General features: G+C 33.9%; 2 protein-coding genes across 2 annotated transcripts; one reads left to right on the top strand and one right to left on the bottom strand.

Annotated features, from left to right (window-relative positions):
* Positions 1–1130: 1130 nt before the first annotated feature.
* LOC25495799 (spindle assembly checkpoint component MAD1) lies at positions 1131–7619 on the bottom strand. Its single transcript, XM_024786371.1, has 8 exons — positions 7488–7619; positions 6497–6678; positions 5949–6114; positions 4342–4530; positions 3980–4212; positions 3788–3907; positions 3348–3414; positions 1131–1286 (listed from the first exon to the last, which is right to left on the bottom strand). The coding sequence occupies exons 1-8, from the start codon at positions 7617–7619 to the stop codon at positions 1131–1133; spliced, it is 1245 nt and encodes a 414-aa protein (XP_024642139.1).
* A 996-nt stretch (positions 7620–8615) lies between these two features.
* Positions 8616–11873, top strand: LOC112422743 (methyl-CpG-binding domain-containing protein 4-like). Its single transcript, XM_024786370.2, has 2 exons — positions 8616–8936; positions 11199–11873. The coding sequence occupies exons 1-2, from the start codon at positions 8616–8618 to the stop codon at positions 11685–11687; spliced, it is 810 nt and encodes a 269-aa protein (XP_024642138.1). The 3' UTR covers positions 11688–11873.
* The last annotated feature ends 3479 nt before the right edge of the window (positions 11874–15352 follow it).

Genomic DNA, 15352 nt, shown 5'->3' with positions numbered 1-15352 from the left:
CTATTAACCCTTTTTTATATGACATAAAAGAGAAAGACACCATAACTAAGAGTCAAACTACAATGTAAACCAACAAAAAAAACATATATATGAATGGAAATTTTAAAATTGATGTGAGGGCCTTAGCCCACATAGCTCTCTATGTGGGTCCGTCACTGAATATGCGGGTTGGCATGTCTAACAAAAAAAAAAATTCAAAATCATATTTTTTTACAATTGTTCCTAAAATAATAGACTATTATTTTTTCCACCATGCTACCTTCTCGCACGCCCTGTAAAATTTCCAAAAATACCCCTGGTTCGGATTATATAATCTGGACCAGATTGTTAGTGATAACCGGAAAATTAAATACGGATCAGATGTTATGTGCTTTTTTGTGTCTTTCTTTGATGTCAAGGGTCTCTGTTGACCGTTATATGAACCCCACACAAGCTGCAATGCTATTGCAAGATTCATATGAACGGTCAACAATAACCATGACACCACCGATACCCCTAAAAACCCCTAAAAAACTAAAAACATTTGAAGAAAATGGAATAAAAGAGGTGAAGTGATGAATGAAGGTATTTGTTTAAGGTAAAAGCCTATTTATAGCCTAAAACAAGTCCTAGGTCATTAATACAGTCAATGAAAACGTGTTAGTGGTTGTAACCGTCAAAACCCACAATAATGGCTCTGAATCTTTCCGGATTTTACATTCCGGAACGTCATTAGCCCTACAGGAAGTGCCAACCTCTCCCTCGTTCGCCATTATCGCATTAATCCGGAAAACATATTCCGGAAAATAAAGGTACATTCCGTATTTTATTTTCCGGAATGTATCAGTCATGACCGGTGGTCTGCACCACACGTTTTTGTCGGTGGTCAGGTAAAAAAAACGCGTTTTACCACATTTTTTGACTGCATTTATGGCCTCCCAACCGTTTTTGACCCACCCCTCCCTATAAATAACCTTCCAAACCCCACCTTTTCTCACACCATCCTCTCCCACCCTCTCCTCCTCTCCTTCCTTCTACAACCATGGTTTTTCATCGTTGGTCTTTCATAGATAAAGGCCTCGTTGAAAACTTTCAGGGTTTGTATGAACAGTCAATGATGATGAAACCACATACAACGAAGTGCGGTTCATCTAAGGGTCACGTGGGTCAGTGTGGTTCTTAACTTGGCCTGTCTGGGCGTAAGTTTGAGCACCCCCCACTTCCCTCAAGGGCATTGTTCTCTTCTTCCCGCCCTCCTCTTCCCTCCTCCTATGGTTTTCTTCCAATATGGAACCTACTGCTATGTCCTATCAGGAGATTAGAAATAGATTTAGGATCATATGTAATAAGCTTAAAAAACTTGAAAATTATTGTAATGTATTGTTCAAATATTAATAAAATGAGTTGCTTTTTTGTTTGTGTCTTTTTATTTCTGTTTTTTTTATTTGCATTTTATTTTACGAATTGTAAAGCTTAAAATTGCAAAAGTTTTGGTAAAACATTATTTCAGATTTTCAAATCAAGAAACATCTGCAAAATTCTAACAATGCAATCCGAAAAACGAAATCCGAACCAGGGATAAAATTGGGAAAAATAGGGCGCACAAGGAAAGACATAGGGTAGGAAAAGTAATAGTTAAAATAATATGCTACTATTATAAAAAAAATCCAACAATATAATTCCACCAATATAATCCAGTTTATGACAAACATAAGAAAATCATTTGTTTTTTTGAAAAAGCCATTTTTTTTTCTTATTTTAATCCCACTTTAAGAGAAAACTCTTTTATTGCCATTGTTGTTGTGACAAAAAAAATACTGTATTGCAAACAAAGTCACAGATTCCACCCAATACAAATAAGTCTCCTTCAAAAATATTAATAATTAAGTCTCTTCTAAAAGAACATCGAAAAAGAAACAATTTTGCAATTAAAATAGGAATTTCATGTCATTTTTTTTAAGTTAATTAATTATATTTGATGTTCTTTCGTACTCAATTAAGCTAATCAGTGGTGGAGCCAGACAAAAAAGTTTGGGGTGGAAACCATCAAAATAAGAGTTAAGGAATGTTAGAAACATCAAGGTTATGTCGAGAAAGTATACCACATACCGTTTCCTTAAGAGTTAAGAAAGCAGTGTCATTAACATGTGCCACATCAAAAAATCTCTCTTGTATCAAACCAGCTTTATCAACAAATCTTAACATGAGCCATTTGTTTCCTTTTTTGACTCATCATGAGCTTTATCAACAACGATGCAAAATTAGAATCACCATTTTCTTCACGAATTTGTTTTCTCACCCTTACTGGAAAGAATTTGCAATCTTTTTGAATTTGATGTGAAGTATATTTGCAATTTTCTGGTGTATTTTTCAACACAACTTTTGCAACTTCATCATTGTAGGATTCTAAAAGTTTTAACAATTCAAGAAAATTACCTCAATTTCTCGATTTACTTCCTTCACGGTAACCCAAATAAGCACAAGCTTGAATTGTTAACCAACGAACAGTGTCAATTGAAGCCTTGATGCATAGTCGATTAATCAAAATTTGACTCGAATCAAAATTGAAGGAAATTACATTCAATTTCACATTACCTTTCAAGTTTAACAATTAGGGTTTGTGGAGAGAGATGGAGATAACTCTCTGAACTGGAGAATCAATATAGAAGATGGAGTAGGATGCAGCGGTGATGGATGGAGAAGGAGGAGAGTGGTCGTGGGCTCACGACGGTGGTGTGGTGGTGGATGGAGAGTGGTGCAGTGGTTTGGGAAAAGGAAAAAGAGGGATCGCGTGCGTGCAATGCAGCTCAGAAGAGGAAATGAAATGAAATGGAAATTGTAATTTTCATATTAATTGAAGGGCTATGGTAATTTCCAATATATATATAAGATGGGGTGGCTGGCTCCCCCTTGCTGGTTCCGCCACTGGAACCACTGGTTAGAATTATCAAAGAATGAATTACCTACCTTCTTATTTACATGAATTATATTCATTTTTTTTTTGTCAGGTAGTCTAATGGCTAAAATTCACCTTATAAAGCGTACATTGATATTTAACTATGAATTACTAAAATTAGGTCACTTGTTATGGACTACTAGAACAATAAAAATAAAGAAATAGTTTTTATTGAGGTCGCGGGTCAGCCCACCCCACCTCGCAATGTCCCGCTTTTTCGACAGTGTTAAACGGAGGCATGCAAACTAGAGAGGTGGACTCCAAACTCATATAGTTGCAACAAATTAAAAAATCACACAAACTAAGAAAAGAAATAGTCTACTCTTGCAAGGCATGTTCCTTTCCAAAAAAATTGAGTCTTGATTGTTCAATAACTATCCCACAATCATTTTCTTTCCGTTTCTTCCAGCACCTGTTGCCTTGCAAGTTGTTCAAGATCACTAGTCTTGAACATCACAGTCTTCATAAAGTGCATTTGCCTAAATGGATAGGGAAATGTAATATTAGTGGAATAGGCAAACAAGTAGGTATTTAAAAATATAAATTACTAATGTAACTATCACAGTGATTCAAATATATAATGCATTATGAATTTTGAATAGAAAACTAAGCTTTAAGCATGTAGGATCTTCTCAAATAAGATAAGAGAAAGGTTAACATGTGCCTCTGGGATACTCTTTACGTATTTTAAATGACAAGTTTTTATGAAACGTTGTATATTCAATGCATTGGAAATAATAATTGTTGATTTTTTAAAAAGAATAATTACTAAATTTAAGATCCTTAAAGAGTATCTCGATGACACTCGTTAACAAGACCCGTAAGATAAATATTTAACATTTAATTACTAACTTATTCAGCAACTTATTTCCAATTTCAGCTTCATTGGCTTTAGCAGTCATCTGCTCCAGTTGTGCTTTTAGTTCTGAATTCTCTCTCACAACTAATTCTACTTCTTTAATATTTTGCTCCCTGCAAATTGCAACATTAATTTAAAGCTACAAACTTAAAAAGTAAATAAATAAAAGTGAAACATCAAGCAACCTTAACTCTGTCAACTCCTGCATATCAGCAATTGCATTTTCTTTCTCTTGAAGCAAAGCTTTTGAAGCTCTGGACTCGGATAGTTCCATAGCTAAGTGGTCAGTCATCTGAGATTGAGCTTTATAGCATTGCTGAAGTTCTATAGCAAATTGCTCAGACAACTGAGATTGAGCTTTATAGCATTGCTGAAGTTCCACTTCCAAATTCTCTGCTTTCTCTTTCCACTCAAAACCCTTCAATAACATAAATACCATACTTAATTCAATGACAAAAACAACTATCCAAGCAACCGAGGACACTTGGATTGTTAGAATTTGAGAGAAAGTGTCAAACAATTTTTCATTGATTTTCTGTTCTATTACAATTATGTTGCATTCCACTACTAGTAAGGAAAGAAACTTGGCACTGGAAATAGACTTGGTAAGAATATCTGCCCATTGGTCATCAGCAGGAATGTGCTTCACAATAAGTTGTTCAGCTAGCACCTTTTCTCTTACAAAAAATAGATCAATATCCATATTCTTTGTGCGAGCATGAAGAATAGGATTGAGCTAATAGACTGAGATACTTGCTATGAATGAGCAAAAGTGTACCATTAGACTGTTTTTTAACTTCAACACCAAGAAAATAGTCAAGATCACCAACGTGCTTAAGTGAGAAGGTAGCATTGAGCTAATAGACTACGCTGAGAACAAAATAAGTGGAGCTCCCAGTGATGATAATATCATCAACATACACTTCGAGGTAAACTATATGATGTTAATAGTATATCTGAAGAGGGAGGGATTGCTATCCTAAAAACCCAAAGACAATAAGGTGGTTTTGAGTCTCTCAAACCATTGTCTAGGAGCTTGCTCGAGGCCATAGAGAGCCTTGTTGAGTTTACAAACAAGTTAAGGGTGTGAAGATTCAAAGCCTTGGGGTTGTTGCACGTACACTTCCTCATTCAAGTTGCCATTTAAGAAGGCATTATTTACATCAAGTTGATGAATAGTCTAGTTGTAGGAAATAGCAAGAGAGAGGAAAAGTCTGATGGTGACAAGTTTGATGACATGGTAGAATGTCTCATTAAAATCAAAATCTTGCAGTTGGTGAAACCCTTTAGCCACTAAACGTGCATTGAGCCTATTGACTCCATCAACATTTTCTTTGACTCTGAATACCCATTTGCATCCTATATATGGCGGTTCTTTTTGTTGGGAGAGAAACCCCATCTCAAGTGTTATTTCTTTCTAATGAATCAAACTCTTCTTGCATAGTAGCATGCCATTGGGGTTTATAGAGTGCTTGTTTAGCAATTTTAGATTCATAGTAAGGAACAAAGTGGGCTTCAGTCTAGGCTGCACAAAGCCAGACTTGGCTCTAGTCCTCATAGGACGATCATTAGTGAGGCATTGATAGGAATATGAGAGGATGAATCAATTGAAGAGGATGAGCCACTACTATCTGGGCTGGAAATTTGGGGTTGGAAGTTAGTTCAATAATAATTTGGTGCGGGTGGTCGGTGATGCGCCAAAATAATATTTTTGGCTAGACTAGTGATTAGAGGGTAATCCCTAGCAGGTATATGATTCTTGCCAGTCGCAGGCATACTAAGATTCAAGCTTATAGGAGCTTCTCAAATAAGATAAATATTTAACATTTTATTACTAACTTATGCACAAACTATTACAGGTTTATGTTATATTTAATGAGTTGACCACACAACTTCCAATACATGTTATATTTGATTCCTTAACCAGTGTCTTGGAGGCATCAGTTGAAATTAGTATTTCTCTAAGTTTATAGGTGTCATGCACAAGTTAAATATGGAACCTTCTACATGACAAACAACTATCTTTGACAAGACTCATTGCTATGATCATTGCAAATTCATTTATACTTTTCTTCTCCTTTAAATGCTGATTGAAAAGTTCATCTTTAACAAGACTCATAATCATTGCAAATTCACATAGAGAATGTATTATACCTCATTAATCCGGTCAGCATCCTTCATTTTTTCTAACACGAAGCTGTTAATCACCAACTTAATTCCAGCTTCAGCTTCATTGGCTTTAGTAGTCATCTGCTTCAGTTGTGCTTTTAGTTCTGAGTTCTTGCTCACAACTAATTCTACTTCTTTAATCTTTTGTTCCCTGCAATTTGCAACATTAATTTAAAGCCATAATTGTTTTTCACAAAGTAAATACTACCTCCGTCTTTAATTATAAGACCTTTTTAAGAATTTTTTTGCCTATTTCTATAAGATCCATTTGCTATTTCCAACTACATTAATTATTTCTTTCCAGCATACCCTTATTTATTATACATTTTTTTCTTCAATCAACAATAAATAACATGTTTAAAACATAAACAAACTATCTCTGTTAAAGGATAAAATTGTAAAAATAATAGTAATTACAAACAAATATCAACTTTCTTAATTCCTGTGATTTTGGAAAAATGGTCTCATAAATAAAGACGGAGGTAGTAAATAGTATTAGTGATTGTACCAACATAGAAGAAACATCAAGCAACCTTAATTCTATCAACTCCTTCTGCATGTCAGAAATTGCATTTTCTTTCTCTTGAAGCAAAGCTTTTGAAACTCTGGACTCAGATAGTTCCTTAACTAATTGCTCATACAACAAAGATTGAGCTTTATAGCATTGCTGAAGTTCCATTTCCAAATTCTCTTCATTCTCTTTCCACTCAAAATCCTTCAATAACATAAATAAAATATTTAACTCAACGACAAAAACAAATATCCAAGCAACCAAATTGATGCCAATATCAAGTAAGTGAATATGATATTATCAAAATCTCTCACAAAAAACAAATGATATTATCAAATTTGCACAGTTAAAATTGTTCATTTATAACTATATATATGAAGGAAATACATGCTGGATTTTTCATTATTTCAGTTGTATCCTTAGGGTGTGTTTGGATGAAGGGGTTAGGAGGGGAAGGGAGGGGAGGGGAGGGTTTACTTTTCAATTTTAAATTACGGACATTATGAAATGTTTTTTTAAAAAGTTAACATATAATAATTCAATCACATAATTTTTTTTTTTAGAAAAAACATGTTATATAGTTCCTTATATAACGAAGAAAAGGAAAGTAAACACTCCTCTTCCCTCCCTTCCCCTCCTGTAACCTCAATCAAAACACACCCTTTAACAAATTTACCTTAAACGAGCACATAGTGAACGCTGGTAGCCTATAAAGCACACATACTTACATGTCGACACAGATAATAACTTTAGAAAATGGTAATTGTGGGTGTCATATACACCGACACTTACTTGATAAAAAAAAAATACACTCTTATACTTGTCTGACATCGGACACACACAATTTCGATCTGAAGTGTTGGTACTTGCACAGTCATAACCATTAAGACTTACTCTATTGGAGCCGATGATAGAACTAATGTTTTATATTCCCATAATAGGAAACAATAAGAATTGGATTTTTATTTGTGATAAATAAATAAGAGAAAAAATAAAAAACCCTAAAAGGGTACCTGAGAAACGATAGGTCTCGAAAGTGCATGAACAGCTTCTTCAAGCAAATGGCGCTGCTTTTTCAGAGCTTGCAAAGCATTATTGATTGCTTCAATCGCAATTTCATTCTGCGATTTGCAAGATTCTGTCATTGCTGTTATATTCAGAACTGATCCAGCGACTAGAATTTAGAAGAACAGTTATAGTAAAAATTTAGAAGAACGGTTATAGTAAAAGAAGGAGGATTCTGTTTTTACTTTTTTTTTTTTTTTTTTGGGTAGATAGACGGGATGGCAAAACCATCATAAACTCACACACACAAAGTGGAGGTACCGGGTTCGAAACCCCAATCATGACGTCTGGCCTAACAATTTCGACATTTTTGTCAGTTGAACTAGGACTTGTGAGATTTTTACTTGTTAATTTCACAGAACATATAACAATTAGATATTATAAAAAAATAATAAACTTCTTAAATAAATGGTTATAGTAGAAAAAGGAAAAAAATTAATTAATTTTTTCAACGTTTCACAAAATTTTGAGTAGTTGCATGATGAATAAACACTTTGCATGATGAAGAAAAAACCGAGTCTGATATTTTTAGTCTTCATCTGTTATTCTTACAGTGACAACAAAGAGGGAATAGATCAAATTAGCATTACAGTGTGTGCTGCTGGTGGAAACTAATTAAAAATTTAACTTAATTTTTCCATTTGATAACATTATCGGTGTAAGTACATACAACAAAAGAAACCCCAAAGTTAAAATTAGGGTTCATAAATAATTACAAAATTCGGAAGAAAAACAAAATCCAACTTGATAGTATAAATCAGAAAGTTTATTCCCAATAACACAATAAATACCCGATCTGAAACCAAAAGAAGCGTGGTCCAAGGAAGAAGATGAATTAGTTCTTGGAAACTCGAAGGCATTGAAACGCTTTATTCCATGGAGTGGACAAGAACATATCCAGACTGATCAAGCAATGCACTGTGGCACACGAAGGCACTTATAAAGTGCGAATGTCAAAGCTCCAACTCCTCACTACTAAATTTGAGAATCTCAGGATGAAAGATCATGAATCCATACATGACTTTTGTATGAATATTCTTGAAATTGCTAATACATGAAGTGCTTTAGGGGAAAAGATGTCAGACGAGAAGCTGGTTAGAAAAATCCTCAGATCTTTGCCCAAGAGATTTGACATGAAAGTCACAGCCATTGAGGAAGACCAAGACATTAGCAACATGAAGGTGGATGAACTAATTGGGTCACTTCAAACCATTGAATTAGCTATCAATGATAGATGTGAAAAGAAGAAGAAAAACATAGTCTTCGTTTCCAACACTAATGAGGAAGATGTTCAATGTGATATGGAGACTGATGAAAGTATTTTAGATGCATTTGTGCGTCTTGGTAGAGAATTCAACAATGTGTTGGAGATGATTGACAAAAAGCCGAGGTCAAATGTTTCGCTAGATTTATTTTATTATTTATTATGTGTATTTATATGTGCTTGTATGTGATTATTTGACTATGTGCTTTTAAAAATGTTTACCTTCAAACCGGTTGCCATCTCAAAGCCTCTAAGCAAAGCCTTCAAGGTCCATAAATTCTCTACCGTTTCCTCCCTGACACAAAGCGTATCATCCGCATATTGTAAATGCAAAATCTCCATCTCATCTCTACGTACCCACTTTAAAGCCTCTAAACAGGTTTAACTCCACCACCAGATTAACCCAATAAAACCTTCGACAACCAAGAGGAATAAGAACAATGATAAGGGACCACCTTGTTTTAAACCTCTTTGGATACTCACCTCCTCCGTAGGGCTCCCATTGAATAATTGGCAGGTTTCCCCCCTCCCCAGACACACACACACACAAGCCTTCATCCAACCAATCCACTTTGAACAAAAACCAACTCTATCCAACATACACTCCAAAAAACCCCAATCCACATAAGCATACGCCTTTTCAGAATCCACTTTGAAGATCAAACATTCTTTCCTCAATTTCTTAGCTAAGTCCACCACCTCATTTATTACCATCACCCCATCCACAAGATTCCTTCCCTACAAGATTCAACACTATAGCAAGATATGCCGCCAACACCTTTGAGATAAGCTTCTAATGGCATCCCAAAAGAGATATAGGGTGGTTGTCCTTCAAAGCAAAAGGTTCATCTACTTTGGGAATCAAAACTATAAAAAAGGACAAAAAACTCATAGGCAATACCGAGTTCCCATAAAATTGATCAAACACAATCCTCACCCCATCCTTCATAAGATACCAAAACTCCTTAATTAAAGCAAAATTAAAACCATCCGTCTCTGGACTTTTATTCCCATCACTTTCTTTCACTACCTTCTCAATTTTGAGTAAAGAGAAATACAACACCAATCCATTCTTCTCTTCCTCAAATTGTATTTTAAATGGTATCCCATCCAACCTTGGGCGGTCCCTATCCTACGACGCTACATGCCTTCAAAAATAATCCACCACCGCCTCCCTCACCTTAAAAGGCTTTTGGACCAAAACTCCTCCCACTTTAAGGGTCTTTATGTGATTCCTCTTTGCTCTTCCTTTAATACAATTATAAAATAATTTGGTGTTAGCATCCCCCTCCATCATCCATTAATTATATCTTAAGTGTTGCAAAATGTAACGACCCAATTTTAGGATTTTCTTTTTTAATTGTTTGGTGTGTTATATTTGTTGATTATTTGGATGTTACAGATATTAAGGGTATTTTGAAACTTTTGGGTATGGAGAGTTAATTTATGAGATTTGGTAGTAACTTGGGATAATTAATAGAATAGTTATGTATGAGTAATATTGAGGGTTTAATGAAGTAATTTTGTAGCAACAATTTAATGATATGAGAAAGTTACTAGGCCCATCAAGATAAGGGAAACCAAGCCCATTTAGTCAGACTATAAATGGATAGCACTTGTAAGAAATTAGGGTTGAATTCATTTCACAAACTTTATAAAAGGTGGCTAGTGAGAGAGTAGAGTGATTTGTTTGCTGAATCAATGTCGGGCTCCAGAGCTACAACTTCTTCTAGCAAGGTACTATTACTAACTATTATTTTCAACACTCGATTCCTTTTTTTTTTTTTTTTTTTTAGGGTTTTGTCATCCCTTAATTTTCAACTATTTTCCTTGATCCATTCTTGTTAACTCTTCTGGGATGATGTTCTTTTTTAGTTTTAGGGTTTATAGTTACTTGTTAATTGAATCGGAGGGATTTAGATCCTCTAATTATAGGTGCTTTTGAATTTAATTCCGAACCCTAGGGGATAAGAAAAAAAAAGTTTTTTTTTTTTGTGTGCAAATTTGTCTTTCACCTGGATCTTGTGAGAAACTAGAAAAGATTGTGTCTTAATTTTTATAATCAATGTTGAATTGAATGAAAGTCTATAGAATCAATGTTGAATTGAATGAAAGCTTATAGATTTGTATTTCACCATAGATTTGTCTTTCATAACAAGAAGAAAAATGCAAGCTTATAGAATAAATGTTGAATTGAATGAGAGTTTTCATATTTGTTTTGAAATTGTTTCTCCTCCAATCTTTGATTTGTCTGGATTTCAAAATTGTACGAGTAAAAAAGGTTTTTTTTGCTGGTCCGAATTATCAATTTTATGGATTATTAAGTCTTTACTGGGTTTAATCTAATAGCTGAACTTCTGCTCCTTTATAAACTAATGGTGAATTATTGTTACAGAGATCGGCGATCACCCAGAATAATATATATACGGCACAATGCAAACTTTGCTTGAAATTTAGAGTAATTGATACACAGAAGGAGTTTGAGGAGATCACTCATAAAATCAAACAAGAGCCTTTTGATTGTAGCAAAAAGACTAATCTTAGTTGTGATGATCCTGCTGATATCGAATATGATTCTTCTCAGACATGGGTCAAATACAAGCCTAACTATCCAAAGACACCAGAAAGTTTCAAGAGAACCTTGCGGCTTAGAAATGATAACTCTAAATTGGACTCTTACTACATCACACCTACAGGTGAAAAACTGAGATCCCGCAAAGAGATAGCAGCATATCTTGAAGATCATCCACAACCAAGTGGTGTATCTGCTTCGGACTTTGATTTTTCATCCCCAAAGGTTATGAAAGAGACCATCCCTGAATTTATTGAGAAACAAAAGGATTCTATAAACAAAAATGCTAAGATAGCTAAAGATGAAGTTTGAGAAATGTCATCATAAGGTTTCTGCATGATGATGTTGTTGTTGTAATATATTATTTCTAGATATTATGTTTGGGAACGCCAATTCAGTGGTATATTGAAACAAATTTAACTTTTGTTCTGGTGGTTTATTGTAATTGTAACCTAAATAGATATTTGCAGGCTCTTTATGTTGTAACCTAAATACATGTTGTACTCTATCTTTATAAAAAAAAAAAAGTTAAATAAATTGGTTTTTGGGTCAATTTTATATATTTTTTTATTGTTATAGGTTAATATCAGGTAATTGTTCAAAACAAAAAAAGGTTAATAGCAGGTATGACCGGTTAATAGAATTCAATTGTGACACATCATTGAATTAATTTTCCTCACACCACAACAATCTTCTTTTTCTTCTAAACTGAATTGCTAGAATTGTAGTGATGATATGGGAATATTCTCTAACGTGTTTATGAAATACATGTTGTTCTCTGACGTGATGAATTTTCATAACTTCATTATTTAATGCATACATTATAATTTCCCTTTGGCTGATTTTTTTTCTTCCACAAGAGGAGAGAATATATTATTATTTATTAAGGGGATGGAGAAGCATTATGCCATCAATTTTCCCTGATGAAGATTTCCCTTTGAAATTGCAAATCTAGGCTGTTTTGTGATTGAAAGTCACACTTAGCTTCCTATTTGCCTTTGTCATACCTAATTGCAAATCTAGGCAGTCATGCTAACACTCAGATCATATTTTTTTTTTTAACCACTAGCATACACTGACACTAGTAAAGTTAACGACTAGTATTTTATGACCGTTGGATCATTGACTCTAGTTAGAAATAAAATTACTTTTAAATTTTTGTTTGTTTTTGTCTTAACAACGGTAACATGGCTGGCATGTGTGAAACAAAGGAAAAAAAGAAAAATTAAATCTGAAATTTTAAATTAAAAATTATTAGTTATTATTTTAATTGGTCTTTTTGTTTTTTATAATAATTTTGAATAGTTTACTATGATTGTAAAAATTAATAATTATTTTGGATTCTATTTTTTTTCTTTCTAAGTTTGACAATTCCTATGGCCGTTGAATTATTTCCTATGATTGGTTTATTACCTAAGGTTGCATCTTTCTATAATTTTTTTTTGAGGGAATAATTTTTTTTTTGTTGAATAGACACGTTTGCACTTTGCATTGCGCTCCTATTTCTGCTCTACCGCACTTTGTTTTTCTTTTTTAAAAAAAAATTCTTATTTTTTGAAAGTTTATATATATTTTAATGAAAGTTTTATTTTTGATGAAGTAATGTTTACTTTATTTTTTGAATAAAGTAAAGTTTACTTTATGTACATGGTAATTTTACAATGTTTTATATATGTATGGCAAATTGGTCAAAGGTTCGTTGCTTGACTTTTTATGTATAGAAGGTTTTTTATCGAGCGTGGAGAATTTACTGTGTAGGGTTTTCAATAAAAATTAATCATTGTTAACTTTAATAAAACTTTCGTACATAAAACATGACGACGATGAATACATATGTGTTTTTAACTCATTAATTAATGTGATATCACGTGATTGAAAACATGTAAAAACTTTTTGATAGTGACATTATAAATAAATTTGATTTTAATACATTGTTTAGAAATTTTCTGTTGTATGTCGATCATAATCAAGTGTGCTTATGATTTTGAATAACTAGAAAAGTTTTATATATGAATTTTTTGTTGTATGTCGATCATAATCAAGTGTGCTTTGATATGTCTGGTGAGGAACTGACGTAGGAAACGGTGATAGAAAGTGCTCTGCTACGGTGGTGAGGAGTCTTTACGGTGGAACGAAAGGTGCCTGCAAGCACGTTAGCACGCTAACGCTCAAGTCAGTATTGGAACTGAGAAATAGTATGTAAAAAGTGTGGGAAAAGTGAATCATACCTTGAGGGTGAAGCTAACTCACCTTTATATAGGCGCACGTGAGAGAATAATTGCTTACGTGAGATGGGGCGCGTGATTAGGAGACGAATAAAGGACACGTGTATGATGTCTGATGCACGGTTAGGATTGTAGAATGTTAGCGGCGGTTAGGATTCTTTGAATCCCCTCTATTTATTTGTTTAATTAATTACTAGTCAAGTTGCCTTGAATTAGTCTATGTAAACTATCTAAGTGATGAATTCGTCAGGACGTGATCACCTAATCACTTTGTCAAGTTGTACCTGCGGGTCGCGCGGTGATCTGTACGTATGGGGTCTTACTCTCTCAAGGGTAATTGAAACTTAAACTTAAACTTAAATTAGAGTTCCTGGATTTCCAAAGGTATGGTGGCCAGTGTTCCTGAAGGTTCTCTCATCTATGAATGCACACTCTCCCTCTCGGTAGTTATATAAACAGGCAGCCCTATCAGCGTCTTTCTTACTAAGGTGTGAGGAAAATGGAGTTATTGGGCTGATTTAAGTCATGAAGTCACTTGTTTCCTTAATTACCAACTAGTTACTGCTGATTTCGGCAGATGTTTATCAATATTAGGTATGTCACCTCCATAAGTACTTACTATTAAGTTACACTCGCTTTTGGATTGTTTCGCTAGTTTCTACCTAAGTGCCTAAATCAGGGTTATGCTTCAATGGAGACAAATTTTACGCAATACAGTAAAACTAAATAACGAACATAAAATAATTGAATAAACGACTTTAAATTAAATAATTATCCAACAAACAGAATAGAGGTTCATCTTTGATTCTTCTGATTGATTGCACTTCTCCCCCTTTTGGTTCTTCTGATTGATTGCACTTCTCCCTCCTTTGATTCTTTTGATTGCATTGCACTTCTCCCCCTTTTTGATTCTTCTGATTGCACTTCTCCCACTTTTGATGATTCTTTGGTTACTTCTCTATTGGTTGTTATGTATGGTTGCTTCTCTATACTGGTTCTATTATTTGGATTGTTCTCTCTTTGATTGGTTGATGATGATGGTTCTTGTTGATCTCTCTACGAACATAACTCACTTTGGTTGGTTGCTTCTCTCCATTGGTTTTGCTGATAGTTGATTTGGTTTATTTTTTTAGGTTAATTTGTAACAAGCTTAAAGCTTGGTAAACTTCAGCTTCAGGAGTAATGTTAGAACTTTATATTATTTAGTATGCTTTTCGTATTTTGTCAAACAAACTCACAATGCTTCTTGTTGACTCATTGTGAGTTTGAGGGTAGATGTTAGATAATAAAGTATTGAGCCTTTATATTAATAAGTTAGAGTCCATTAGGTTTTATTATATATTCTCTTATAACCTTTTGTAATGTTAGACAATTGTTATTCTAATGAAACCCTAGCCGTCATTCTTGTTATCTCTTTCTTTATTTTGTATCTGTATTGTTAACAATCACTAGCACAAGAAACTAAGAAATTTGATATATGATTATCACAAGTTAATTTCTTAGGTACAAGGTGACTGAATTAAAAATGAATTGATCATAACAAAGACCGATGAAAATTAGGTTTTAGAAAAATCACAATCACAAGGTAATTATACTAATCATATATCAATAGAGATTCCCTTTTTTCGTCCTTGCTAAGGTATATCCTCTATTCGTAGAAGAAAGCGTCTCTTACACGATCCCACCTGAATGCTACGAAGATTGAGACGAATGTCAAGAACTTTGAATCGATTCAAAGCAATTTCAGATGAA

Source organism: Medicago truncatula, chromosome 6, assembly GCF_003473485.1.
Source record: "Medicago truncatula cultivar Jemalong A17 chromosome 6, MtrunA17r5.0-ANR, whole genome shotgun sequence".
Taxonomy (NCBI): domain Eukaryota; kingdom Viridiplantae; phylum Streptophyta; class Magnoliopsida; order Fabales; family Fabaceae; genus Medicago; species Medicago truncatula.
Note: the sequence above shows the minus strand (reverse complement) of the source record. Positions and strands in the feature narration are given on the sequence as shown.

What these genes read in the sequence shown, in the direction of transcription:
- LOC112422743 (XM_024786370.2), top strand. Translation starts at nt 8,616, where the DNA reads ATGTCAGACGAGAAGCTGGTTAGAAAAATCCTCAGATCTTTGCCCAAG. An exon ending in ACAAAAAGCCGAGGTCAAAT is followed by an intron (nt 8,937 to 11,198) that starts GTTTCGCTAGAT and finishes TTATTGTTACAG; the next exon opens with AGATCGGCGATCACCCAGAA.
- LOC25495799 (XM_024786371.1), bottom strand. Translation starts at nt 7,619, where the DNA reads ATGACAGAATCTTGCAAATCGCAGAATGAAATTGCGATTGAAGCAATC. An exon ending in TAGTGGAATGCAACATAATT is followed by an intron (nt 4,213 to 4,341) that starts GTAATAGAACAG and finishes ATGTTATTGAAG; the next exon opens with GGTTTTGAGTGGAAAGAGAA. An exon ending in CAGGAGTTGACAGAGTTAAG is followed by an intron (nt 3,908 to 3,979) that starts GTTGCTTGATGT and finishes TGCAATTTGCAG; the next exon opens with GGAGCAAAATATTAAAGAAG.